Here is a 24,753-nt window from a genome sequence, read left to right on the forward strand (position 1 = left end):
TACTCTTTTTTTATCTTTGTCAGCCATTGAGGACTCAATGAAAGAAGTTGTTTTGTTCTAGCAGGAAAGTTGAAAATGTCCCAGGGTAGTTTATCGAAAGTGTGCGACATCAGACTGTGTTTGGGTGTTGGATCTTACAGTGATATAGGAAAACAATTGAACTTTCTTTCTAAATATCCTCAGCATGTTCTGTAACAGAGCTCATTCAAGAATTATTTCATTTCTTAACTTGTCAAGACATCTTGGGTTTATCAACAGGGGAAGCAGTCTTAAACCTTTGATTTGTACAAGAAAATGACCATATCTAGATTGTATCGGATTTAGAAATAGATAAAGGAAAGCAAATCTCTTGATATTACCACATCAACGGCAGGTAGCATGAGAGTGATATCGGTACAGTAAGTTCACCCCTACCACGCATTGTGCTTGTATCAATCGTGATGACACACTTTGGGAATTGATCTTGTGTCGTGGTGCATATATTCCGACATAAATTGTGATGCTTCTATTCTCTTTTTGATACGAGACTGGAATGCAGCTGGTGAACCAAGTAGTGACTATGCTGCCTGTGCCTCCATCTACATGCTGAATAGAAAGTTCTACAATGAAAGGTGCAGCCTCCGAAGGACAGCCATTTGCCAAATTGTGGTTGGAGGTTGGTAGCAATTATGTCATTGATAACTTCTAATGGTATGATGTGCATAGGCATGGTACAGACATGGATCTGAGCCAATGCCATAACTTTGAAATATAGCCAGATTACACCAAAACATAAAAGCATAAACAAGTAAGAAAGTGTTGATAGTGTGCTGATGGCGGGTTGAATGCAGAGGTTTAATATGTTGTGAATTTCTGTGAATGTCACTTTCAGAAACAAAACAACTCTGTAAAAACTACTCTCAAGTTGATATTGTATTTAGAGGTTTTTTTTTTTTGTTAGGAGTGATGTTAATGATATATAACGTACATTAGTGTGAACGTTTAGAAAGTAAATTTGTTTATTTATGTATTTATCTATTCATTTACCTGTTTATTTAGTCATGTTGACTTTTCTGTGAAGACTGTATTTGCCATAACTGCAGGTAGTTTAGACTCCTCCACATTCAGTATAGGGTGAACAAAATATTGGCTATTCATTTATTTCAAAACAATTTGATTGAGCAAAAATGACACGGAAACTTTTTGACGGAAAACCTTCAATCTACGTATTTGCTGGTTCGTTTGTCACTTCTTGTCATGTGACATAATCATTAACTAATGGCCACTGAAAGGAATGAAGGAAACCTAGCAAATACAATGTGTGCGCAGACATCTATGGCTATACGAATGAAGGGAAAACATCACCCTCATAATATACTATGTTGCTTTGTTACTGAAAAAAAAAATCCGAGAAGAAAAAATCAGTGAAAATTGAGGGTTACCGGACCCACAAAATCAGTTTTAACTGTTAAAGTTTAGAGTCTAAGTTAAATTGTCAACTCTGTCTGCGACGGTGATTTGGCTCAGTCGGTAGCGCGTCTGCCTCACGATCACGCAGCCCGGGTTCGAACCCGAGTCTGGACTGAGCAATGTTGTGTGCAAGCATACCGTCCCCTCTAGCAAGAGGCAAAACACTATGTCCCTCGGATAGGACATAAAATGGAGGTCCCGTGTATGACAGAGTAACAACTCATGCACGTAAAAGATTCTGCTTCATTCATTCATCGCAAAGAGCACGGTGTTTAACCCGTTGAAGTGGTCCCACGTCAAATCCAAGTGGACCCCATGGAAGACCAGCTTAACGTAGCTGAATATGGGCTATCCAGCCATCTTCTCAGATGGGAAATGAACAGGCAATCAGATTGCCTGATGATTGCTTCCCTAAATGAAGGTGGCATGAAACTCCGAGTAGCAATACAATACGGATGAGCCTGATGTCAACGAGTGAACTTGTTGCAATACTTCTGTCTAAAGCATTTCTCCCTTTGAGGATATCGAGCAGGACTCAAATGCAAAATTCTTCCCCAGTACTTCTGATCAAGTTCTGGGTATAATGATATGTGAGTATCAGGTTTTACATATATATATATATATATATATATATATATATATATATATAGACAGAAGTATTGCAACAAGTTCACTCGGTTGACATCAGGTTCATCCGTATTTTATTGCTACTCGGAGTTTCATGCCACCTTCATTTAGGGGCAATCATCAGGCAATCAGATTGCCTGATTTGCCCCTAAATATTTTTTTTTTTTTTTTTGGTGAGGCTATGAAATGTGTGTGCCCATATCTCTAGGATTCCAAAGTTCTTTCGATTGCACTTCCACTGTAATGCCAGTGTAAAGGCTGGGAAGGTTAATCATACTGATCACGAGTTAATAAATACTGTGTGTATGTGTGTGTGTGTGTGTGTGTGTGTGTGTGTGTGTGTGTGTGGTTATTTCGGCTTAAGATGAAACATTCTTTATCCTTCTCTTTCATTTATAAAACATTTTCTTACTTGTGACAAGTTTGCTGTTCATTCCTCAAAATGCTTTAGATAAATCAACAACCTCTGAAGCCTTTACTGACAGAGCTCTCCCTGAGTCCTCTGTACCTCAACCAGTCATCATAACAGACGAAGGTGAGTTCTACCTACCCTTCCTCCCCACCCCATGCTAATAAACCCATGTGACAAGACAGGAAAACCTATGGACAGTATCACTCTTCATTCGTTGCTGAGTGAATGTATTTTCTTCCTCTGTCTCCACTCCTCACCAGAGATTAAAAAGAAGAAAAGAAAATAGAGGATATAATTGATGATAGAATCACAGTCTAGATTGTACAAAGAAAACAGAAAAGTGAAATCACCATAATAGTGGATACACAATGATATAAGTTATCAAAATTCTACAGTTCATCATGCTTCAATTAATATGTGATAATGGTAATCATGATATATGAATACCGCATATCACAAAAATAGATTGTCTCTATGCACATAAAAGGAAGGAAAATACGGAAATCGAGGAAAATAGAAATAGTAGAGAGAGAGAGAGAGAGCAGAGGAGACAAAACAGGATGTAAAATGATAAGACTGCGACATACAGGGTAAAGCCAGACCAATTGATACGTTTAACAGATATATATATTTTTTAAAACAACAAACGTTTAAATAAGGTTGCAGACGCGAGAATACTCATTAACTGAGACACAGATAACCTAAGAGCTTTATTATCATATCCTTCCTGCTGGAAAATCAAACCTTCTTTTTTTTTTCTAGGTGCTGACTCTAGTTTTGTCTACAAATATGACTGCTCCGTACTCTTCGCTTAGATGTATTTGCATACTTATGACAGATGTGCCTTTTTTCTTACTTCCTTAAAATGCACCTTAAGATGCACCAACAACCTCTGAAGCCTTTACAATCAGAACTCTACAAGAGTCAACTCCTCACGCAGTGACTATAGTAGAAGAAGGTGAGTTCTGCCCTTCCTCCCAATGCTCATGCTGTATACACTTGTATAATCATGTTTAATGACCTAACCTGGAAGGGATACGTCGTAATATATTGCACCAGTGACTTGTGAGATCTGCAGCATCCTGATGGGAGTCTTCTAGGAGTCACATCCTCTTTTCTACTTTCAAAGATTGAAAAAAAAAAGTCCAATGTCTTTATCATTGTCATTCCAATCCATTTGACAGATATATTTTTATACAGCCATATTCTGTCCTGTTTCTTCAATTCTTTTACAGTTACGTAAAGCCATCCATACAATGTCGATAATTTCACATGCTTATGCATGCATGATGTTTATTACAAATCTTATGAGTGTGATCAGAGGCTTGGGTTTATTCGGATGTTTTGCGCGTGTTGCTATTAACTGTCTAGATAGTTAAATGCTTTGGTAATACACTTACTATATGACATGTATGATAAGCGATGAGTCTGTGGTTATGTCGAGTTAGGAATTACTCCAGAACCATAAAATGAGCGAGTCGACAACCTCATGTGAGCAACGTCCCGAGAGGGGAAAATGTTTCCGTCAGCACTCGAAAACACCTCCTTACAACGCATTGCAAATTTAACATGCATGTACAAAATTGCGTCACAATATAAAAAAAAAAAACGAAACATTTTGTTCATGAACCACAGGGTACCTACCTGACAAAAGAAGTCATCATAAAAGCAATAATTCTAAGTTGCAAATACCAATGTAATACACTAAATTGCATTTCAAAAAATAAAAGTGAATCAAGTTATAGGCCTACTCAGAAACAAAGAAAGGGGGAGCATATCTCATGAATAGCGTTATAATCGGGGTATGCCTCTTCTTTCATGTACATGTGAGCCTATTCATGTTATGAGTAAGTGTAGTTATCACTGATTTGTCACATTATGGTTAGAGCATTGTCGTTGATTTATCACATGCGAATGCATAAACAAACAAACAAGCCCAAACTTTTTCATATGTTTTTTTGTTTGATTGCTTGTTACCTTAGATGTCTCTGAAGAACAGTCATTCTACCTGGAATCTGGTCAGAGGGCCGTCATCTCATCCCCTAACTATCCCCAACCATACGATAGCAACACTGAAATTACCTGGATGGTGTCTGTTCCAGAGGGTTGCAACATGACGTTGCACTTTGTCAGTTTCCTTACCGAGGCTGCCGATGATACGCTGACAATCGCAGACAACTCTAACTTCTCAGGAGTAGCCGATGAGTTCTCAGGGTATCTTGCCTCATCCACCAGGGCCGACTATGGCTTCGTTCCTGTCTGGATCAAGTTTCACTCTGACCACGCGATATCTGCAGGTGGATTCAAGGCAATCATTTCAGCAACATGCACCGATAGTAAGAACATAACTTAGCTTGCTTTATATTGGTGCGTCATTTTAGTACCACTATAACTTTATCTATTACATCCAAACGGTTCAGTTTCTGCTTTCTCAAGGGGTTGCATCGATTCAAGATCGGTTGCTGCATGCAAGCAAACATGTATCCTCGGCCCAATCAACAGGCTTCTAGCATACATTGTGTAAATAGAGACTTCTAAAAAGGAGCTCACATTCTTCGGTTCAATACTTCACACATACCATATTCACTTCTGTTGAAATCGGCTTGAGCATTAGCTATGTGTTTTGATATTGAAACTTCTTTGATTACACATAACTTAGTTTGAATGCTTTGTTAGTAGTATTCTATCTTGTGTCAGGCTCCATGGAATAGTCACAATAGGAGCATACTTATCACCAAAATCGGATGAAAAATAATTACGCTATATGAAGTCATGAATCATCGCATTTTTCACAAGACGGTTCTAAAACAGTCATCTAAATTTCCAAATTAGTGAGATATCATTTCACAACTTGCGATAGTATGTACACAAAGTCTTAAAATTTCCAGTATTTCTTTAAATGTAGTGATGTTGAGTTCTCAAAACTTTTTTTTTTGAATTACAAATATCCTCTCTTATTTTCACTCGATTTTGATCAAATTTGCATTGTTTTGCTGGTAAAGTTAAGCTCTTTCTTTTCAGAAATAAAGGGCTTATACTTATTGCCCGAGCTAGTCGGGAATAACCCTTTATAACGTCGGCTTTTTGATTTTGTATTGGAGGCATCAAATTAATAGATTTACTTTAAGTAACTTATGGCTTGCTGATTTAGTCTTAAGGCTTAAAATGTCTGTGTTATCGACTGAACACATTTATTTTATTTGTAACAATATTAGTGTTCTTATCAATGGGAGTATTATGAGTTGGTAACATCGTCGTCTTATTATTATTCATTTTTGGTACTATTTAGTGAGATCACTATATAATATTGTGTGAGTCGTGTATCTTCAGCTGCCAAACCCCTGGGCCGTCGCATCTTTTAGTAGTATGTATAACGCGAGTAAAGAAGAGGCGGTAGACGTTGCTTTTGAATCCTCACAGTTTGATATCACTTCAAGCTTTCGGGCTCTGCCCTTTGTCAAGAGATTCACATTTGGCCCGGTTACATGCCGGCAGTCAATTGGTAGCCGGTTGTAGGGAAGCGAATCATTTGTGATGGTGGTTGGAGTTGGGCGTGCTGAGGTGAGGTGTTGTGTGTATATTATATATATATATATATATATATATATATATATATACATATATATGTATATATATATATATATGTATATATATATATATATATACATATATATGTATATATATACATATTTATATATACATATATATATATATATATATATATATATATATATATAAATATATATTTGTATATATATATATATATATATGCGCTTTTCTCGCCAGGATAAAGCGTTTTTTATCTATTGCCATTTTAGGTTTTTATCACATGTATATATATTGCATAATAACGGGACCTACAAATAAATGGTAAGTTCATACTTGTTTGCCTGTGGTTCAGTACAAGTACACAGCAGCCAAATGTTATATTGTTTCGTTATTACGCGATGCTTGCTGAAATTTTCTTTGGGAAAATTATGACTTTGTGCTATCAAAAAAAAAAGAGTAATTTTTCCTTTTTCTCTCTACGTATTTTTCTTCTTCTTTTTTTTTTTTTTTTTTGCTTTTTAATCTCCAGAGGTTAATTGGCAGCCCGATATTTACCATTATACTTGTTGAAATAATGTTGGCCAACCAATGGGAAGTGGAAGACTAAGTCTTCTTCCTTAGTAGTATGGAAAGATACATTTGAAATTATGACACTGCACTATATCAATTTCTTACTCTACAACTCGTACGGAAACAACGTGACAACGGCAATTTGCAACATAACCGGTTGCTATGGACACTCAGAATGTTGATACTGACAAGCATGGATGCATTGTGTGTCATTACCTTTTTTTTTTTCTTGTACGATGATGTTGTGTTATCTCACCTGTTATTTGATATTTTCCACATGGTATAGACATAGAGACTGACTCCGCATCTGTGTGTCCAAGTGGCTGGTTCCCAGCAGGGTCTAAGTGTCTGCAGATAAATAATCAAAATGGGTGGATGAATGCTGATTTTCATTGCAATATGATGGATGAAGTGGAGCTAACAAACGGTGAGCTGAGGCAACCATCCCTTCTCTTTCTGGAAAGCGTCACAGAGTTTGACGCGCTGCAGCTTCACTTTGATGGCGTCTCTGCCTGGATAAACTGTCACAAATTGGGCGAGCCTGAATGGGTGTGTGAGACGGACGCACGCGGCACCCGCTCAAGTTATAGAAGTAAGGAAAGAGTTCTGTTGAAATGTTCTGCACACCCAAGGTGTGTACCTGCATCATGAAATGATTATGTATCCTGCTCAAAGGATTTCATGAGAGCTACATTGTATCACCTGACCATTTTTGCCCTATTAGTCCCAAGTTTATTCCCCTCCCCTCCCCCCCCCCCCAAAAAAAAAAAAAAAAAAAATCAGTAGGACTATGATCACATCTTTCATTGTCTGCGCTCAGGCACACTCCCTGTGTATTATGAATGCATTGCAATGGTTTGTGTGTGAAGGTGCAGGAATTATCTTGGGGATATAGTTACGCGCTTGTCCTGGAAATCTTGCAGAGATGGCTGCAACCAAAATTGAATCATATCATATATTATCATAGTTCTGTGTAGCTTTGTCACGTATTATTATTTATCATCATTGTTTGTAACAGTCCAAAATAAAATAATATTCGCCTCATGTTGTTTCTGACTGTTCCAAAGTAGAAATCGGGCGGACGGGGCTGATGTGTAATGTGTATTATTCGTATATTGTACTATTTTTCATCTTTGTCAGCAACTCTCTGAAAGAAATTGTTTTGTTCTGGCAGGGGAGTTAAAAATGTCTGAAGTGTAGTTTGTCCGATGCAACGTCAGACTGTGTTTGTGTGTCTGGTCTTTGCAGTAATGTTGGAAATGTTGCATTTCAATATTAATAAATGTCTGTAACATGTCATGGCACGAAGCTCCTTCTAGAGCTATTTCATTTCCTAGCTTCTCAACAGACATCTTGGTTTCAACAGTGGAAGCAATCCAAACCATCGCTTCCGAGGAAATAACCATACGTAGATCGTATTGTATCTAGAAATAGATAAACAAAAACAAATCTTTTAATAGTAGCCCGGTACTTGCACGTGAAAAACCAGAAGACATAACAGTAATATCAACACGGTTCACCTCTGCCAAAGAATTGTGCATGTATCGATCATGATCATACACTGAGAATAGAGCTTAAAGTGATGCATTAATTAGACATCAATTGTGATGCTTCTACTCTCTCTCTTTTTCTTTCTAAATTCGAGATTGGGATGATGGCGAACCAGATGATGGATATTATGCTGACTGTGCCTCCATCTACATGCTGAATAGAAAGTTTCACAACGGAAGGTGCAGCGACCAGAGGACGACCATTTGCCAAATTGTGGTTGAAGGTTGGTAGCAAAATATTACGCCCTATTTTTTTAAAGGAGTTCTCCAAAAGATTCCGATAATAAGCATCCATTACTCTTTTGAGTTGCTTTGGAAGACTGTTCTTATCCACTTAATGAGAGGCTGACGTCTTATTTCCTACAAATATCTAATGTTAGAGGAACAGGCTGGATATCATGAGGGGTGTCCAACGAGATACGTTTGTGTTGCTTTCTCTAATAGATCTATACCTCTGTCAGAAGAAATGTTTATGTTGTGCTTCGGTTGATAAAACAAAATCTGTATCATAACTACAAGTAGATGATATGGATATATCACTTAGATGCGAACGTGTAGAAGGCAAAATTTGTTTATTCATTTTCCATTTATTAATTCATTTGTCAAGTCATATTGGCGTTCAATGACTCGAAATAAATAATACTTGACTGCGTCTTTATGAATAATAATTCTGTCTTCAGTAAAAACTCTGATTTCACGTTACAGTTATAGTTAAAGATCTAAACATTTACCAGCAATATCGAACTAGTAGTAATGCATTGTAGGGTAATTATTTATTTATACATTTCTGCACACTCCCTGTCATACTTGTAGGATGAACAAAATATTTGTTACTAATATATCTTCATGTTGTTGGTGTTTTAAAGAACGAAAGAAGAGAGGGATTTTCATGTAATACAGTTTTTTTCATCTACAAATTTGTATACCCAAAGCGTGGAAGCTTTAAAATAGGTGGCCTACATTTGGCTCATATGCTATTTTGTCAATTAAAATCAATGATTGTGTGGGTGTGTGATATTTCTGCAATTACCACTTTATTTATTAAAGATTTAACAAATTCTACTGTTATTTTGACTCTTATCGTTAAGTGGAAAATTCATCCTGATATAGAATACTGCTTTATATGAAAGCAGAAAAAAATCACAAGTAAATAAATGAAAATTTGGAGAAAATTCGGACACACACACACAAGATCTAACTGTTAAAGTTCAGAAAAATAAGACAAGTTGTCAGCGTTGTCACGCATGGGTGTTGAGCTGCAGCTCAGAGTTCGCTTTATATAGAAAAAAAGTACGAGCATTTTTTATTTTTCTCCCGAGAAAAAAATGAGACTGATTTTTGTTGTTTTCGTTTTCATGTGAGGCTATGAAATGGGTGTGCCCAACTTCTCTAGAATCCCAAAGTTCTTTCGATTGTACCTCCAATGCAATGACAGCAAAAGGACTCAGAAGATTAGTGATCACAGCAACTTTAATAACTACTGGTGTATGTGTGTGTGTGTGTTGATTTCGGCTAAAATTGGATATTCCTTATACAAATATATTTCGCCATATGATATTTTTACATAATTGTGACGAGTGTCCTTTTTCTTCCTCAAAATACACCTTAAAATGCATTAGAAACCCCTGAAGCCTCCACCACCAGTGCTCTACAAAAGTCGTCTGCCCCGCAACCAGTGACTATAATAGAAAAAGGTTAGTTCTATTCCTCCCCGTGCATGCATCGTGTGCATTCATAATCAATTTATGATAATGACCTTACCTGAGAGGGATACGTCATAATATATTGCACCAGTGACTTGCGAGATCTGTAGGATACTGGCAGTCTTCAAGGAGTCACATCCTCTTTTCTATAGTTCCGGGGGAAAAAATGAAAAAAAAAGTCCAATGTTTTATCATTGTCACTCCAATCCAGTTGGCACTGACATTTTAGATAATTGTTGCTTATATAATATTCAGATATAAAATCATTCAAACTCTATTATTTTTTTTTACCCAAGTGCAAATGAAAAGTTTTGTAAGCCAGGTATTGCAATAGTTAGCCATAGATATGGTTATATGAGAGATCAAGTATATGACAATATTTTGAGAAGGCTTTTTAAAGGTAGGGAATCCCATTTGCATGCCTTAAATGAAGAGTTGTATTAATACAGTGGTATGTTGAAGAGAGTATCATTTTAGAAACTCCCATAGAGTATTGAAAGTGGAAGGTAACATTTAGTACACTTTTATTGACCGTTAGATTTTCAATGGATTTTTTTTTCGGGGCTCACCGTAAATTCCAGTACATTACTAGGCTACCTTTGCAGACCCATGCACTGCATGTGTGTCCATCATGTATATTTTGTAAAGAAAGTTCATCAAAACTTACAAACATTTCTATTACACTCTTGCCACACACTCTATATGTTAGTACATCAGCTCTTATACTTATAGATTTGTGTTTATAGATAAAAAATACAGAAGACTGCAACAAAAAGGCTTAAGTGTGGCTGACACACAGAACTACTGAGTAGTTGAGTTTTGTGCATTATTCAAATTGTAGATAACTGTTGACTTCCAAATTTCTCAGCAGTGGCCTAAACAAGTCCCCTGAGGTTCATATTTAATGTTTTGCTGCATTTTGGGAGGTCTGTAAAAGGTATCCCCTACCTTTAAAGGCCTACTCTGGATCTCGATACTGTGATATTATATTTATACTGATTGCCTATTATGTAATTAATAAGTAGTGTATAATCGAACAGATTTTGCATTTGGTGTAGGAAACTTTTCAACACCATTTGGGGAATATTTCTTATCAAGATAAATGCGTAATCCAAATGATGTGAAATTATCATTGACGACATACAATATCTGCATATCTATCCATAACACTAAACAGCATTTCCAACCTGTAAGTCATAACTTGACAGTGATTCAATTACGTAGTTATAAAGATAACAGGGTCTGATGCCACCGCATTGCACACTTCATAGTGAACATAAAACAAAACGATAGAACTGAGACGGAAAAAAGAGTGTCAACATCACAGTAGTTCTTACCAGCAATTTCTATGGGTATCACTTCGGATACAGTCGTTCCTGAACGCGAAGTGTGTAAGATTCATGAGATTTTAAAAACATGATGAACCTCTACATGAAATCAGTGATAGCCCTAATCTGATGTAGGAAATGAAATAGATTCTCCATAATACGAAATTGTACTCTTGTTTGTATCTCGGGTATTTCATGTAAAAAAAACAAATAAAACAAACAAACATCAGTTTCTGTTATGTCACGATGGGATTAGCTATAGGAACTTCTACGTATGTTATTTTTTTTTCTCATTTCTAGTCACGACAGATGATGTCTCCGGAGGACAAACATTCAGCTTGGAATCTGGTCAAAATACCACCATCTCATCTCCTAATTATCCCCTGCATTACGACAGCAACGCTGATATTACCTGGATGGTGTCTGTTCCAGAGGGGTGTGGCATTACTTTGCGCTTTGTTACTTTCAATACTGAGCGCTCTTATGACAAACTCACAATCGCAGATAACCCTGACTTCTCTGAAGTAGCCGATGAGTTTTCAGGGCAACTTGTCCCAACCCGCCATGAGTATAACTTCAGCTCTGCCTGGATCAGGTTTCGCTCTGACTCGGTAATAACCTCAGATGGATTCGAGGCAATCATTTCAGCAAGATGCACTGAAGGTTAGAGCAGTCCTCTTTATAACAGTTTATAACAGCTTCTGCAAGTTTATCTGTCTGGAAAAATACATGATGCCAGTGTATAATTCTAACTACTGATTTTGCAGGCACCCTGTTTAATATCTGCCATCTTCAGATGTGTCATTTTTATTTTCTGCAGTTTGGCATGCTTCCCCTATATCAGAATTGACCAAAGAGGCAGACTTTCAAATTGAGCTTGAGGGCCAAAATAATCAAGCCTAAAGGGGATTTCCCCATGGATTTTTATTTTTAGTATAGAAGCAGAAAATTAGAGAGACGGACAGGAAATGTTTCAGCTAATTCTGATTTGAACGTAACGTAAATACTTACGTAATACAAACGTAATACTTGCTAACTTCCTTAATTCATTCGAGCTTTCGGCTCGAGGCCTTCTTCAGGATTTATAAAACACAGAATATACAGTAAAATGGTGACAATGAAAGATGATGTCAATGCAATGAGGAATATTATTTACTGTATATGAAGAGCTTTCAACCAAAAGGTGCTAAATCCACGATGATGGATTTAGCGCCTTTTGGAAGCAAGCTCTTTTATGTATACAAAAATGTTTATGTGCGTATAACGGGTAATACAATGTGTCTAATCATGGCATTTCATTTCACATAATAAATAGACGTATAATTACTTATGCGAATATGGGCAGGAAATGAATACTTATTAGATCGGTTGAATATTATTTCAAACGCCTACACGATACAATACATCCACCACCTAGGAATTGCAAGTTCGACCCAATATTTCTTGCATATCTATAAACGTATGGTATGTGTGTGTTTGTAGTAACATCACTACTCTTATCATGATTGATATGAGCTCAGGTTTTGACACAGTCGATCATGCTATTCTGATTGAAAGATTGAGATATTTGGGCATCAAAGGAACTGTTCTTGATTCGTTTATATCCTACTTATGTGATCGATCTCATTATGTCAAAATTGGCGATTCTACCTCTTGTAAAATTAGGACAAAGTTTGGTGTACCTCAAGGTTCTGTTGGAGGCCCGCTGCTTTTTTCTCTGTATATGCAACCAATTAGAGAAGTATTTCGCAAGCATTGTATTAGTTATCATTGTTATGCGGATGATATACAACTTTATTTGTCTTTTAAACCCACTGTGTCTTCATTGTCATCCGCCATTGCAAAACTCGAAGCATGTTTGCAAGACCTGAAAATCTGGCTTACATCTAATGGTCTTAAACTAAATGATGATAAATCTGAGTTTCTGTTATTGGGCTCAAAGCATATGTTAAGCAAAGTTGATTATCAATCATGTCATGTCAACATCGGTAGTACTTGCATTAATCCGTCGAAAACAGCCCGTAATTTTGGTGTCATAACCTTATTTGATCAGGAAATGTCATTTCGAAGTCATGTATGCTCATATTCAGCGGAATGTTCGATATCAGTTGCGTAATTCAAGTTTCATAAGGAAATATTTGTCTAAATCTGCCTCTGAGATTCTTATTCATGCTTTGATTTCTTCTCGGTTGGATTTTTCGAATTCATTGTTATGTAATCTTCAAAAAAAAAAAAGATGTCACAAGACTTGTTAACTTTTACTAATAAGTTTGATTCCATATCACCAGTTCTCCGTTCCTTGCATTGGTTACCTGTAGAAAAAAAAAAAAAGGGATTCATTTTCAAGATTCTGTTATTAGTACATCATTCAGTTCATTCTTTCTCCCTCGTATACATAAGTAATTCTGTTCAAAAATACAATCCGACACGAAGGCTACGTTCATCATCAGATACATTCATACTCCAAACACCCAAAGTAGAACATGGGTATGGTGATCGTGCTTTTTCCGTTATGGGACCAAAAACTGTGGAATCAGTTGCCTGTTCAGTTAAGGGAACTGTCATCTACAGAGTCATTCAAATCCAATCTTAAAACTTATCTGTTCCTTTCATACTGAGGACTGTAATTGCTGTAAGTCATTAATGTTGGATCAATGTTTTAATTGGTATATGTTGTATTCTTTATTTGGTATATATTTGTTTTTGTTTACCATTTTCTTCTTTGTTGAAATGTTTGAATATGTATATATGCATGTAAATATCTTTTCATTTCTGAAGCGCCATGAGCACTGAAGAGTGGACCTGTGCGCTATACAAGTAGCCACTATTATTATTGTCATTATTATCTGTAACGATGTGTACAATTCCTTGTGGACATGTATGTTTTGAATTTGTAGGAAAAAGCGCGTGTGATAGAATACAAATTCTTAGTTGTCAACTCTGTTGTAGTATTCAGCTCCCTGCAACATCTAAAAATGCATTGCTAAGTATCCCAAACTAAAGCATCCTTTTATATCCCAACCGTTACACAGCTAAATATCATTTGGAAAAATCGAAAACCTATTAACTCTTTATGTGCCATGGTGGAAACCCCCTGTGTGCCACGTTATTCTGAGACACAAAGGTAGTCATGCTTTGAGAAAGAATTCTATTTTTCCAATTCGTATAACTTCTACAAATTTCTGTTAAGATGGGCATAATAGTAGGCAAAGTTAAAGAGGAATGCCAAACTTTGTTTCGATATAAATTGTATGACGACTCTATTTTCAGTTTTTCTTTTGAATGACCAGTTGCTACATTACTGTAAAGGCATGATTTTTGCACATAAAACCGTGACAGAAACTTGGAATGTACGAGCAAATCTAGTTGGGAACATCGCTTGATAGTCGATCACCACATAGAATGCAAGCCGTATATGAGAGGAACAAGAGCACGAGAAACGCTTTTTATTGTGCCGCGGGATTAGCAGTAATTAGCGGTTTATCGATCGGTCTTGGCGGCTTTGTTTGTGGAGCAGAATATGCGAAGTTGGCATGCCGTCGACTGAGTCGGACGTGCGAACGTGGCACACAAAGAGTTAACGCACAAGATTTATCAAACATCATGGACCAGATATAGAACTTGTTGTAAGATGACCTTAAAGACGAAGTGTTTCCCTTGGCAATTTTAAATAATTTTATACAAACACACACACATATATATATATATATATATATATATATATATATATTCATATATATATATATATATTCATATATATATGTAATTATCAAAAAAAAAAGAGTGTCAAATATATGCCATGGATCCATCTAGAAGTTTTTTTTTTTTTATTAAAAAGTTTTCGGTCTGCCTCAGACCTTTGTCTGTGTAAAGTGTGTTTACACTGACGAAGATCTGTGGCAGACCGAAAATTTTGTTTGAGACTCTTTCTTCTTATAATTACAACATTCGAAGTCCAACACGTGGAAAGTTCCAAGATGCCAAGACGAACATTATATATATATATATATATATATATATATAAACATATATATATATATATACATATATATATATATATATATATATATATACACACACATATATATATATATATATATACATATATATATATACATATATATATATATATATATATATATATATAAATTATACATATATGTGTGTGTTTGCACGTGAGATTTAAGACATTTTCTGTTGTTACTCTTCTTTTAGTTCCATTCTAAATTTTGATATTCCATAAACACTTTGTTACTCTGAGACCGTCACCCCAGTTAAGCCCACAGTTATATGACAGTCTCCTCCCCTTGTACCTCAAAATCAGTTAAAGTCTACATATAAATATTTTATGATAATATTTCTTTCATGCTTGCCTATCCGTGCTCATGTTGAGAAAATTTAGTTATTACTAATTTGTCAAATCATGAGTTACTATCTTTATTTCATGACATTTATTTTTTCATTTGTACAAGAAACTACCTAAAGCAAGCAGTTTCGGGAAACTTCTTATGATTTTCACTGTCTTATTTCTAGTTACAACAGATGTCTCTGAAGATCAAACAATCAACCTGGAATCTGGCCAAAATGCCACCATCTCGTCCCCTTATTATCCCCAACCATACGACAGCAACACTGACATTACCTGGATGGTGTCTGTTCCAGAGGGGTGTGGCATTGATTTGCACTTTGTCACTTTTAGTACCGAGCGTTCCCATGACAGTCTCACAATCGCAGACAACCCTGAATTCTTCGAAGTGGCCGATGAGTTCTCAGGGCGACTTGACCCAGCAACTAGCACTGAGTATGACTTCAGCTCTGCCTGGATCAGGTTTTACTCTGACTCATCAGTGACATCAGATGGATTCGAGGCAGTCATTTCAGCAAGATGTATCGATGGTAAGAAGATACTCTCATTCGCAGGTGTATAATTTTCATCACTAGTCTTACTCGACCGCCGATCGGTTTAGTTTTCGAGTTCTTCAGTGGTGTGGTTTTCCACAGTTTTTCGTGCATCTTTATAGCAACCAGTTGGCTTCTAATATAGTACATGGAGACATCTTATACGAATCAACACGAAACAAGTACTAGTACACCACAATACGAAGTTCAAAGGTTAGCCATTTGAAAAATGCAGACTTTGATACGGCAAATTACGATGTCCCCTCTTAAAATAATACATAGACCAGTGTAGACTGAATTATATTTCGAATATCACAATGAAGAGAGTTCCAAATATTGGGGGCGGTGTGTCTGATAGGTTTCATAGCTTAGGATTAGACACATGAAAACTTGTCAGATTGTCTTTTAGGATAAGAGTGTACATCCTTGTTCAACTGAAATAATGAAAAATTGTCAGATTGTCTTTTAGGATAAGAGTGTACATCCTTGTTCAACTGAAATAATGAAAAGAAAAAGAAAAAGAAAATAGTACACTGACCGTTAGGAAAACGAAATACAAAGAGTGAATTGTCAATCTTTATTCTTCTTCTTATTATGGAAATGAATAAAATTTGTCTTTTATTTGATATTAAGTAATGATATATTATTGTTAAACCATGTTGACAATTTAGTATTAGGGGTTCGTAGGAGTGACTGAAAAATCTAAATTGGAACAGACTGCTTTGGTATCGTCGGCAAAATAGAATGTATTGCAGTAACAACGTTGAATTTGAAATATCATTGAAATGCACCGAGAATGGTAAGGGGTCCAATATAGAGCCTTGTGGGACACGACATTGTACAGGTAATAATTCAGAGTTGATTGATTCAATGTTTCGGAGCTTGGGTATTTTTTTTATCAAGTTTATCGTGTCACGACCAGGGATAGCCTGGTGGTAGTGTCGCTGCACGGAACTTGAGAAGTAGATGACAGGTTCGAGTCCCTCTTGGGGGTTTTCCGACATGTTTATTAATTTATAGCTCAGCACCTGCGATCTTAACAAATTAGATTTGTAGAGGGAGACAAATTGGAGAAACTCATACCTAAATGATTATGTTAACTGTCGACCATAAAATGACGGTTAAAGTTTGCCTACGGGATGTTGAAAACGGACAAGGAGAGAAAGGAAGAACGTAGCAAGTCTTACAAAGGGTATATTTTATTCAATAAAGTGTTGTCGTGAGTAGGGATTGGATCTCACAATAAACGTCATATTATCAACTCTCCCTGCACAGGTAACCTTATACGCAGTGTCTCTCTTCGCAATCTTAAATCATGTAATTAAAAACAAATAAATCCTCGCAGCAATGTATCACTCGAAAAATAATCCAATTCCTTTATTCATATTTATATCACAACCATATCCCATTTGTAAGTGACATCACTTCGTGTGAGTTATGAGTAAATGTAGCTACAAATGCATAATCACCTTCAATATCCCTTTTCTCTTTTCTCTCAAGTTCAGGTATCTTGCGTGTGTATAGTTTTTATGCTTATAAATAAAATTGATCACCAAATTCATTGTACATGTATGTTGTTGAGTCTCACGATTTCGTTGTTGTTGTTGTTGTTGTCTTTTCTTCAGTTCTGATTTGGGTTTTGAATTTTAGGAATACCGTCATCAATGATCATTCTTGTCAAGCACACTGCTTATTGATGACGGTCTCCTCCATTGCACCTCAAAATTTTTACATGTTAATATTATTTCTTTCGTGTATTTTTATATCTTTTCATTACCTAATTTGTACTTTGCATAATGTTTGTATGAAAAATATAAGAATTATGTTTTGTTCATTTTGTTATTCATTATCACATACATTTTGTTAATTTATGGGTTTTGGTGCAATTATTACAAATAATATATTGAGGTTATACATTGTATATAATTTTCTCTATTTATTTGATGGAAATGTTAATGAATTTGAACTATGTAATGACTAAGTTAGCTGGTAAGTTAATGGTTAAGTTAGCATTAATTGCCACATCAATATTACACTATCGTCGTTAATCAATCACCCGCAAATAGACAGATCAAACCGAAACAAAGAATAACAAATTGAAAAAGTCCACAAGACTTGGGGGAAGTGTTTTAAATATTTCTTTTTCTCTTTCTTATTTCATTTTACCACAGAAGAACACAGATTCAACCTGGAAGCTGGCCAAAATGTCACCATCTTATCTCCTAATTATCCCGAACCTTACGAGAGCAACGCTGATATCACCTGGATGGTGTCTGTTCCAGAGGGTTGTGGCATTGATTTGCACTTTGTCACTTTTAGTACCGAGAGTTTCCATGACAGTCTCACAATCGCAGACAACCCTGACTTCTCTGAAGTAGCAGATGTGTTCTCAGGGCAACTTCCCCAATCAAAAAGCACTGACTATGACTTCAGTTCCGCCTGGATCAGGTTTACCTCTGATTCGTCAGTATCCTCAGATGGATTCGAGGTGATCGTTTTAGCAAGATGCATAGATGGTAAGAAGATACTATAATTTGTAGGTGTATTATATCCCTTAATTACTCGACTGCCAATCAGTGCAGTTTCTGCGTTCTTCGGTGGTTTGACTATGTGATTTTCTACAGTTTGTTGTGTATCTTTTAGCAGTCGTGGTTTGCTGGCATATTGTAGATAATGTCATGTAAATGCGAATCATTTAAATTTAATCTAAAATGAGCAAAATTGAATTGAGATCCAAATTGTACACGTTTGGGTTTTTGTTTTTCTTTATTTTTTGAACACATTTCCGTCCTGCTATCACCATACTACCTTTAACCAACATGGAAGTCAACCGAATTTAAAATCTCTTACATGATGTACATCCTAAAAAGTATCTCTAGCCAATTCTGAAAATAAGGCAAATGCCAAGCGACGTAGGATGTAAGATCCGATGTATACAGTATTATGCTTATAAATTTGATCATCAAATTCACTGTACATGTACGCACTTGAGCTTCACGATTGTCGTTGTTGTTGTTATTTTTTCTTCAGTTGTGATTTAGGTTTTGAGTTTCATAAATACCGTCATCAATGATCATTCTAGTCAAGCACACTGCTTATCGATGGCGGTCTCCCCCATTTGCACCTCAAAATGTTTACACGTGAGTTCTATTTCTTTCATGTGCATGTGTGTCTGTTCATGGAATGATAAGTTTATTTTTCATTGATTTGCCACATCATTTTTTTTTTCATTAGTTTATCACACACTGATGAGGAAGACAGACCGAAACAAGGACAAAACTTTTAAAAGTCCACGAAACTTTTTGGGAAGTGTTTTTGAATGAATTCTTCTCTTTCCTCTTTCTTTTTGTAACAGAAGAACACACGTTCAACCTGGAATCTAGCCAGAGAGCCGCCATCTTTTTCCCTAGTCATCCCATACCTTACTACAGAAACACTAGAATTACATGGGTGGTGTCTGTTCCAGAGGGCTGTGACATGACTTTGTACTTTGTCAGTTTTAGTATTTGGAGTACATATGACACGCTGACAATCGCAGACAACCCTTATTTTTCTGGAGTGGCTGATGAGTTCTCAGGGGGACATGTCCCACCAGCCAGGAACGACTATCACTTCAGTCCTGTTTGGATTAAGTTTCACTCTGATTTCTTTATAGCCTCGGTTGGATTTGAGGCAGTCATTTCAGCAACATGCCCCCATGGTAAGAACATAACTTAAATTGCATAACGTTGGTGCATAAGTTTTAGTACCTCTAAGTTTACAGCCGATCGGTTCCGTTTCTGTCTTGTTAAGGTTTTAAATGTATCATCATTTGCTGTAGTAAAGCGTTCATCTTCAAACCAACCAACAAACATCAACCATATAAAGTGAGACTTCTAAAACGAGCTGATGACAGTCTTTCGCTTCATACTACTCAGACACCATGTTCATTTCTGCTGAAATCGACTTGAACATCAACTACAATCAGCACATGTATTTATAATAGATATTCTCTCCGTTTGATAACACGTGACGTTGTTTGAAAGGCTTGTCAGTGGTGATCTATGTCGACTCACGCTTCATGACATGGCCATAACAATCATAAAGAGCAACCTTACTAGCATATTGGAGGATATTAAACGTTGTTAAATGATGTTATTACTTCAGAAACCTATTGAATTGTACAGCAACTCATGAATAAACTCTTTAATTCAACTCTCTCTAATCATCCGTATTGTAGGCATCAAATTACTGTCGTCTCTTTTAGCAACCCAGCAGAGCTTTGAGGTGGCAACATCACTGCTCCTCATTTCTTTTGACCAAAACTACTATTCACTGAGCTATTGTGACATTATGAAATTGTAGAATTCTGCAATTAAAAACAACAACAACGGAGTATGACGGAAATAAGGCTTATTGAAGAGGAATTTGTATTCAACCTATCGATTTACTAACTTTAGATAATTGTATTCTGCACAATGTCATATTTCAAGATATCGTGATATTTTCATGGCTCTTTTTTAAAAGGAAAATATAGATAATTATGTTTTGACAAGTTCATGCTCGTTTTCCACTAACTATACATTAATAAAGCTGCCAACCTTATTTTTTCATGATATTAATCATGCTTTTCTCACCGAAAACCATGAAAATATATATTTGAATGAAATTAGATTATTGTTTTCATGTAATTTAGCAGAAGTTACAACTTTCAAAATCTATCTAATTTTGTTTTTACTGAACATGATTTTTTTTTTTCAATCTGCAGAGGTTAGTAATATTGACAGGTATGTGTCTCTCATACTTGTTACAAAAAAAAAAGAAAGAAATGGCCAATCAACAAAACAGGTTGATTTGTTTGTTCAATGTTTACTGTCACGTGTAACACTCGATTTAATGACAGTACTGGAAAGCATGCAGCCGTTGCGTTGTGTATCACCACCCTTCCTTGTGCATGCAATGGTGTTGCGCTATCTCACCTTTTTGCCCACACGATTATTTTTCACATAGTAGAAGTTGAGCCTGACCCAACATCAGTCTGTCCAAGTGGATGGTTCCCAGCAGGGTCCAAGTGCTTGCAGATAAATGACCAAATGTGGTGGACCAATGCTGCGTGGCTTTGCAATAGAATGGATGAAGTGGAACTGACAAACGGTGAGATGAGGCAGCCATCTCTTCTCTTTGTGGAAAGCGACGCAGAGTTTGACGAGCTGCAGCTTCACTTCGATGGTCTCTCTGCCTGGATAAACTGCCACAAATTTGAGGAGTCTGAATGGGTGTGTGAGACCGACGCAAACGGCACCCGCTCAAGTTATAGAAGTAAGGAAAAAGTTTTATGGCAAGATTACTCCTCACCCTATAGGTGTGCGTCCACATTACGGATGCAGGTGATCATTATGGATCTTAATCATGGGCGTAAAAGGGGGGGGGGGGGTGCATGTCCCACCCCCAACTCTTGGAGGAGGGGGCTGTCCTGTACAAATATTCCCTCATTGAAGTGATATGTATAGGCCTACATATAGAATATACTGAAGAAGAAATGTGATTGTTGATATCGGCATACTAAATGATGTTCAATCGCACGTCCGCATAGTGAGAGCTACAGAGAAGTAAACAGTATTCTATCACTACAGAATTTACTCAAGCGCTCGCTCGCTGGCTAATATAGTATTATTCACAATAAAAAAAAAGCAACCTGGCTACGCCTATGGCTAATCTGGCCCACTGTGTTTGTTTTTGTGTTTGGTCATAAAATGATGTGGAAAAAAATCTGTCCCCATTCCGACATCATAATGTCCTTAACTTCTCATGACATTCAGCACTTTATGGACTATTTCATTCCCTAGCGTCTTAATCATAGGCATCTTGTTTTTAACGAGGAAGTAGGCCTACCGTTAAACCATTGCTTACAGGGAAATGAATATTTAATCTATGACCACGTTTAGCAGATGAAAGAAAGAAAAATCTTAATGTTATACTGCCTGAAAAAAGTGGCATGAATGTGATATCAATTTTTACCACGTTCCTTGTTCTTGTATGGATCATGATCAGTGATGAACATTCAGACATCAATTGTGATGTTTTACTCTCTTTTTTAATTCGAGATTGGGATGCGGGTAAACCAGATGATGAATATTATGCTGACTGTGCCTGCATCTACGTGCTGAATAGAAAATTCCACAACGAAAGGTGCAGCGACAAAAGGACAGCCGTTTGCCAGATTATGGTTGAAGGTTAGTAGTCAATGTTTTTATTTTATAGTTTAAGTGATGGGTTGGAGGGCATGACAGGGCCAGATATGGAATTAGCCGACGCCATAACTCTGAAAGACAGTGAAATCACAAAAAAGGGACATAAAAGCAAAAACGAAAGCATAAAACCCAACACCCTCCCCCCCCCAAAAAAAAATGTAAATTTTGCAGCTGCTAATAAAGTGAGGTTGATTTGCGTTGTGAATTGGCACTATGGTGCAGATTGAAAGATTGTGCATTCGCTCAATAAACAACGTATAATTGCTATTGTATGAGACAACTGGTTCAAAAGAAAAGTTTATAGGAATCTGGTGGCAAGTTTCATGAAGAGGTTCATTTTCTATGATTACGTTGTTGTTTTTCTAATATCTTTTGAATTTCTATATTTCACTTTCAGAAACACATGTGCCCGACGTGATGTCACGCAACGATATCGGTATGAACTACTTTTATGTTGACACTCTGTAGATAAAGTGTCTTCGTTTTAAGGATGGGTGCTATGGATAAACCACTTTCCTTTGATGTGAACGTGTCGAAAGCAGAATTGAATTTTTGTAAGATTATAATTTCTTTAGGTGTATTTACTTTACCGTCATAGTGGTTTTTAATGACTTGGTGATTGGGTATTACTGATTACCTGACTGTAACTTTTATGAACACTTATTCTGTCTTCAGAATTACAGTTACAGTTCGTTAAAAATCCAATATATATCTACCAGAGACATGGAAACAGTAGTAATAATGCATCGCAGGGATCGTTGTTGATGTTGTTGTTGTTCTTATTTTTGTGTTTTGTCTATTTCTACACATCCCCTGTAAGATGAACAAAATACTGGTTTAATACATTTTGATTTCAAAAATGTGTATGCCTGAACCCTGAAGCTTAAAGGTAGGGGATACCTTTTGCAGACCTCCCAAAATGCAGCAAAACATTAAATATGAACCTCAGGGGACTTGCTTAGGACACTGCTTAGAAATTTGAAAGTCAACAGTTATCTAAAATTTGAATAATGCACAAAACTCAACTACTCAGTAGTTCTGTGTGTCAGCCACACTTAAGCCTTTTTGTTGCATTCTTCTGTATTTGTGATCTATAAACACAAATCTAAAAGTACAAGAGCTGATGTAATAACATAATGAGTGTGTGGTAAGAATGTATATATAGAAATGTTTGTAAGTGTTGATGTACTTTCTTCACAAAATATACATAATGGACACACATGCAGTACATGGGTCTGCAAAGGTAGCCTAGTAATGTACTGGAATTTACGGTGAGCCCCGAAAACAATTCAATTCAAAATCTAACCGTCAAAAAAATGTACTAAATGTTACCTTCCACTTTCAATACTTTATGGGAGTTTCTAAAATGATATTCTCTTCAACATACCACTGTATTTATACAACTCTTCATTTAAGGCGTGCAAATGGGATTCCCTACCTTTAACATACGAACTTTAGCATGCCTGGAATTGCTCTCTTATTCCAAAGCTATACCACTCATACATACCAGTATTTTCATGTTTAATACAGTTTTACTACACTCACTAATTCTCTTATTCCGTCAATTGTGTCTCCGTATCAATAGTACGTAAGCTTTTTGAGCTATTACCTCCTCTTGACGTCCACCATCTCCGACGAATGCAATTCCCAGGTTTTTGTCACTGGCTCATTCTCTGCGCAGTCTCAGATCCGGACCCATTTTCCGTCGGCGCCTTCCTACGATTGACTTTGCTGAATTTTGTTGGACTTTGCTGAATGTCCCCAAGAAATATTTCCCATTGCTCTTTCCTTTCTATTAGCCACACGTAATCTAATCTAGATGTTCATTGGTTCACTTCGTGAGAACTATTCCAATTTCCCAGCGTTTCTCGCCGTATCTGACTTAGTCGCTTGTCTCTAATTCGTTGTGGCAGACCGTCCTTTGATAATCAACATCCCCCTTGCCTTTTAGAATCCAGGCATAATTCTGTATCAACACCTTTTCAACAAACTGCACATGCATATCTGGCTTACATAGCATATCTGGATTTTGGTTATTTCATTGAGGGACCCGTTGAGGTTTTTGGTGTAGGTGTAACAGTTCTATTACCCCTGCTGCGTCAGGAAGCGTTTTCAGTTTCTGGGCGTATCAGTCTAATGCTTCCTCAACGTTCTTCTCCCCAATTCTCCGTGAAATGCCAAAGAAAGCTACAATTCCCCATGCTGTATGCGTCGCTAGTCCGTCGGCCTCATCAGCATACTACTCTGTCCTTCTAATCTACACGTAACTCCTTCAGCCCAGCTCTTTTCTCCCTGTTGATGAAGACTTCGATTCCGTCTCATGACATTGGTTGAGAGAATTTCTGCTTTCGTGAAGAATTGCCGAAATCTGTTCGTGATCTGCCGATTTTCTTTTTCCAAAGTCTGGTAACTTTCCGTCTATCATCCAAATATGGT

General features: G+C 36.7%; 1 protein-coding gene across 1 annotated transcript in view; it reads left to right on the top strand.

Moving 5' to 3' along the window:
- Positions 1–24,753, top strand: part of LOC139708446 (uncharacterized) — a 38,596-nt gene that overhangs the window by 12,009 nt on the left and 1,834 nt on the right. The window contains exons 4-17 of the mRNA XM_071620397.1: positions 527–655; positions 2,528–2,611; positions 3,366–3,446; positions 4,471–4,824; positions 6,894–7,199; positions 8,253–8,381; positions 9,777–9,851; positions 11,489–11,851; positions 15,722–16,084; positions 18,259–18,603; positions 19,443–19,787; positions 21,077–21,385; positions 22,171–22,299; positions 22,715–22,753. Coding sequence (XP_071476498.1) covers positions 527–655; positions 2,528–2,611; positions 3,366–3,446; positions 4,471–4,824; positions 6,894–7,199; positions 8,253–8,381; positions 9,777–9,851; positions 11,489–11,851; positions 15,722–16,084; positions 18,259–18,603; positions 19,443–19,787; positions 21,077–21,385; positions 22,171–22,299; positions 22,715–22,753 — 3,051 coding nt within the window. The remainder of the gene's footprint in view (positions 1–526; positions 656–2,527; positions 2,612–3,365; positions 3,447–4,470; positions 4,825–6,893; positions 7,200–8,252; positions 8,382–9,776; positions 9,852–11,488; positions 11,852–15,721; positions 16,085–18,258; positions 18,604–19,442; positions 19,788–21,076; positions 21,386–22,170; positions 22,300–22,714; positions 22,754–24,753) is intronic.

Source organism: Diadema antillarum, unplaced genomic scaffold, assembly GCF_040938485.1.
Source record: "Diadema antillarum isolate AM-2024a unplaced genomic scaffold, OU_Dant_1.0 seq00001337_RagTag, whole genome shotgun sequence".
In the NCBI taxonomy this organism is placed as follows: domain Eukaryota; kingdom Metazoa; phylum Echinodermata; class Echinoidea; order Diadematoida; family Diadematidae; genus Diadema; species Diadema antillarum.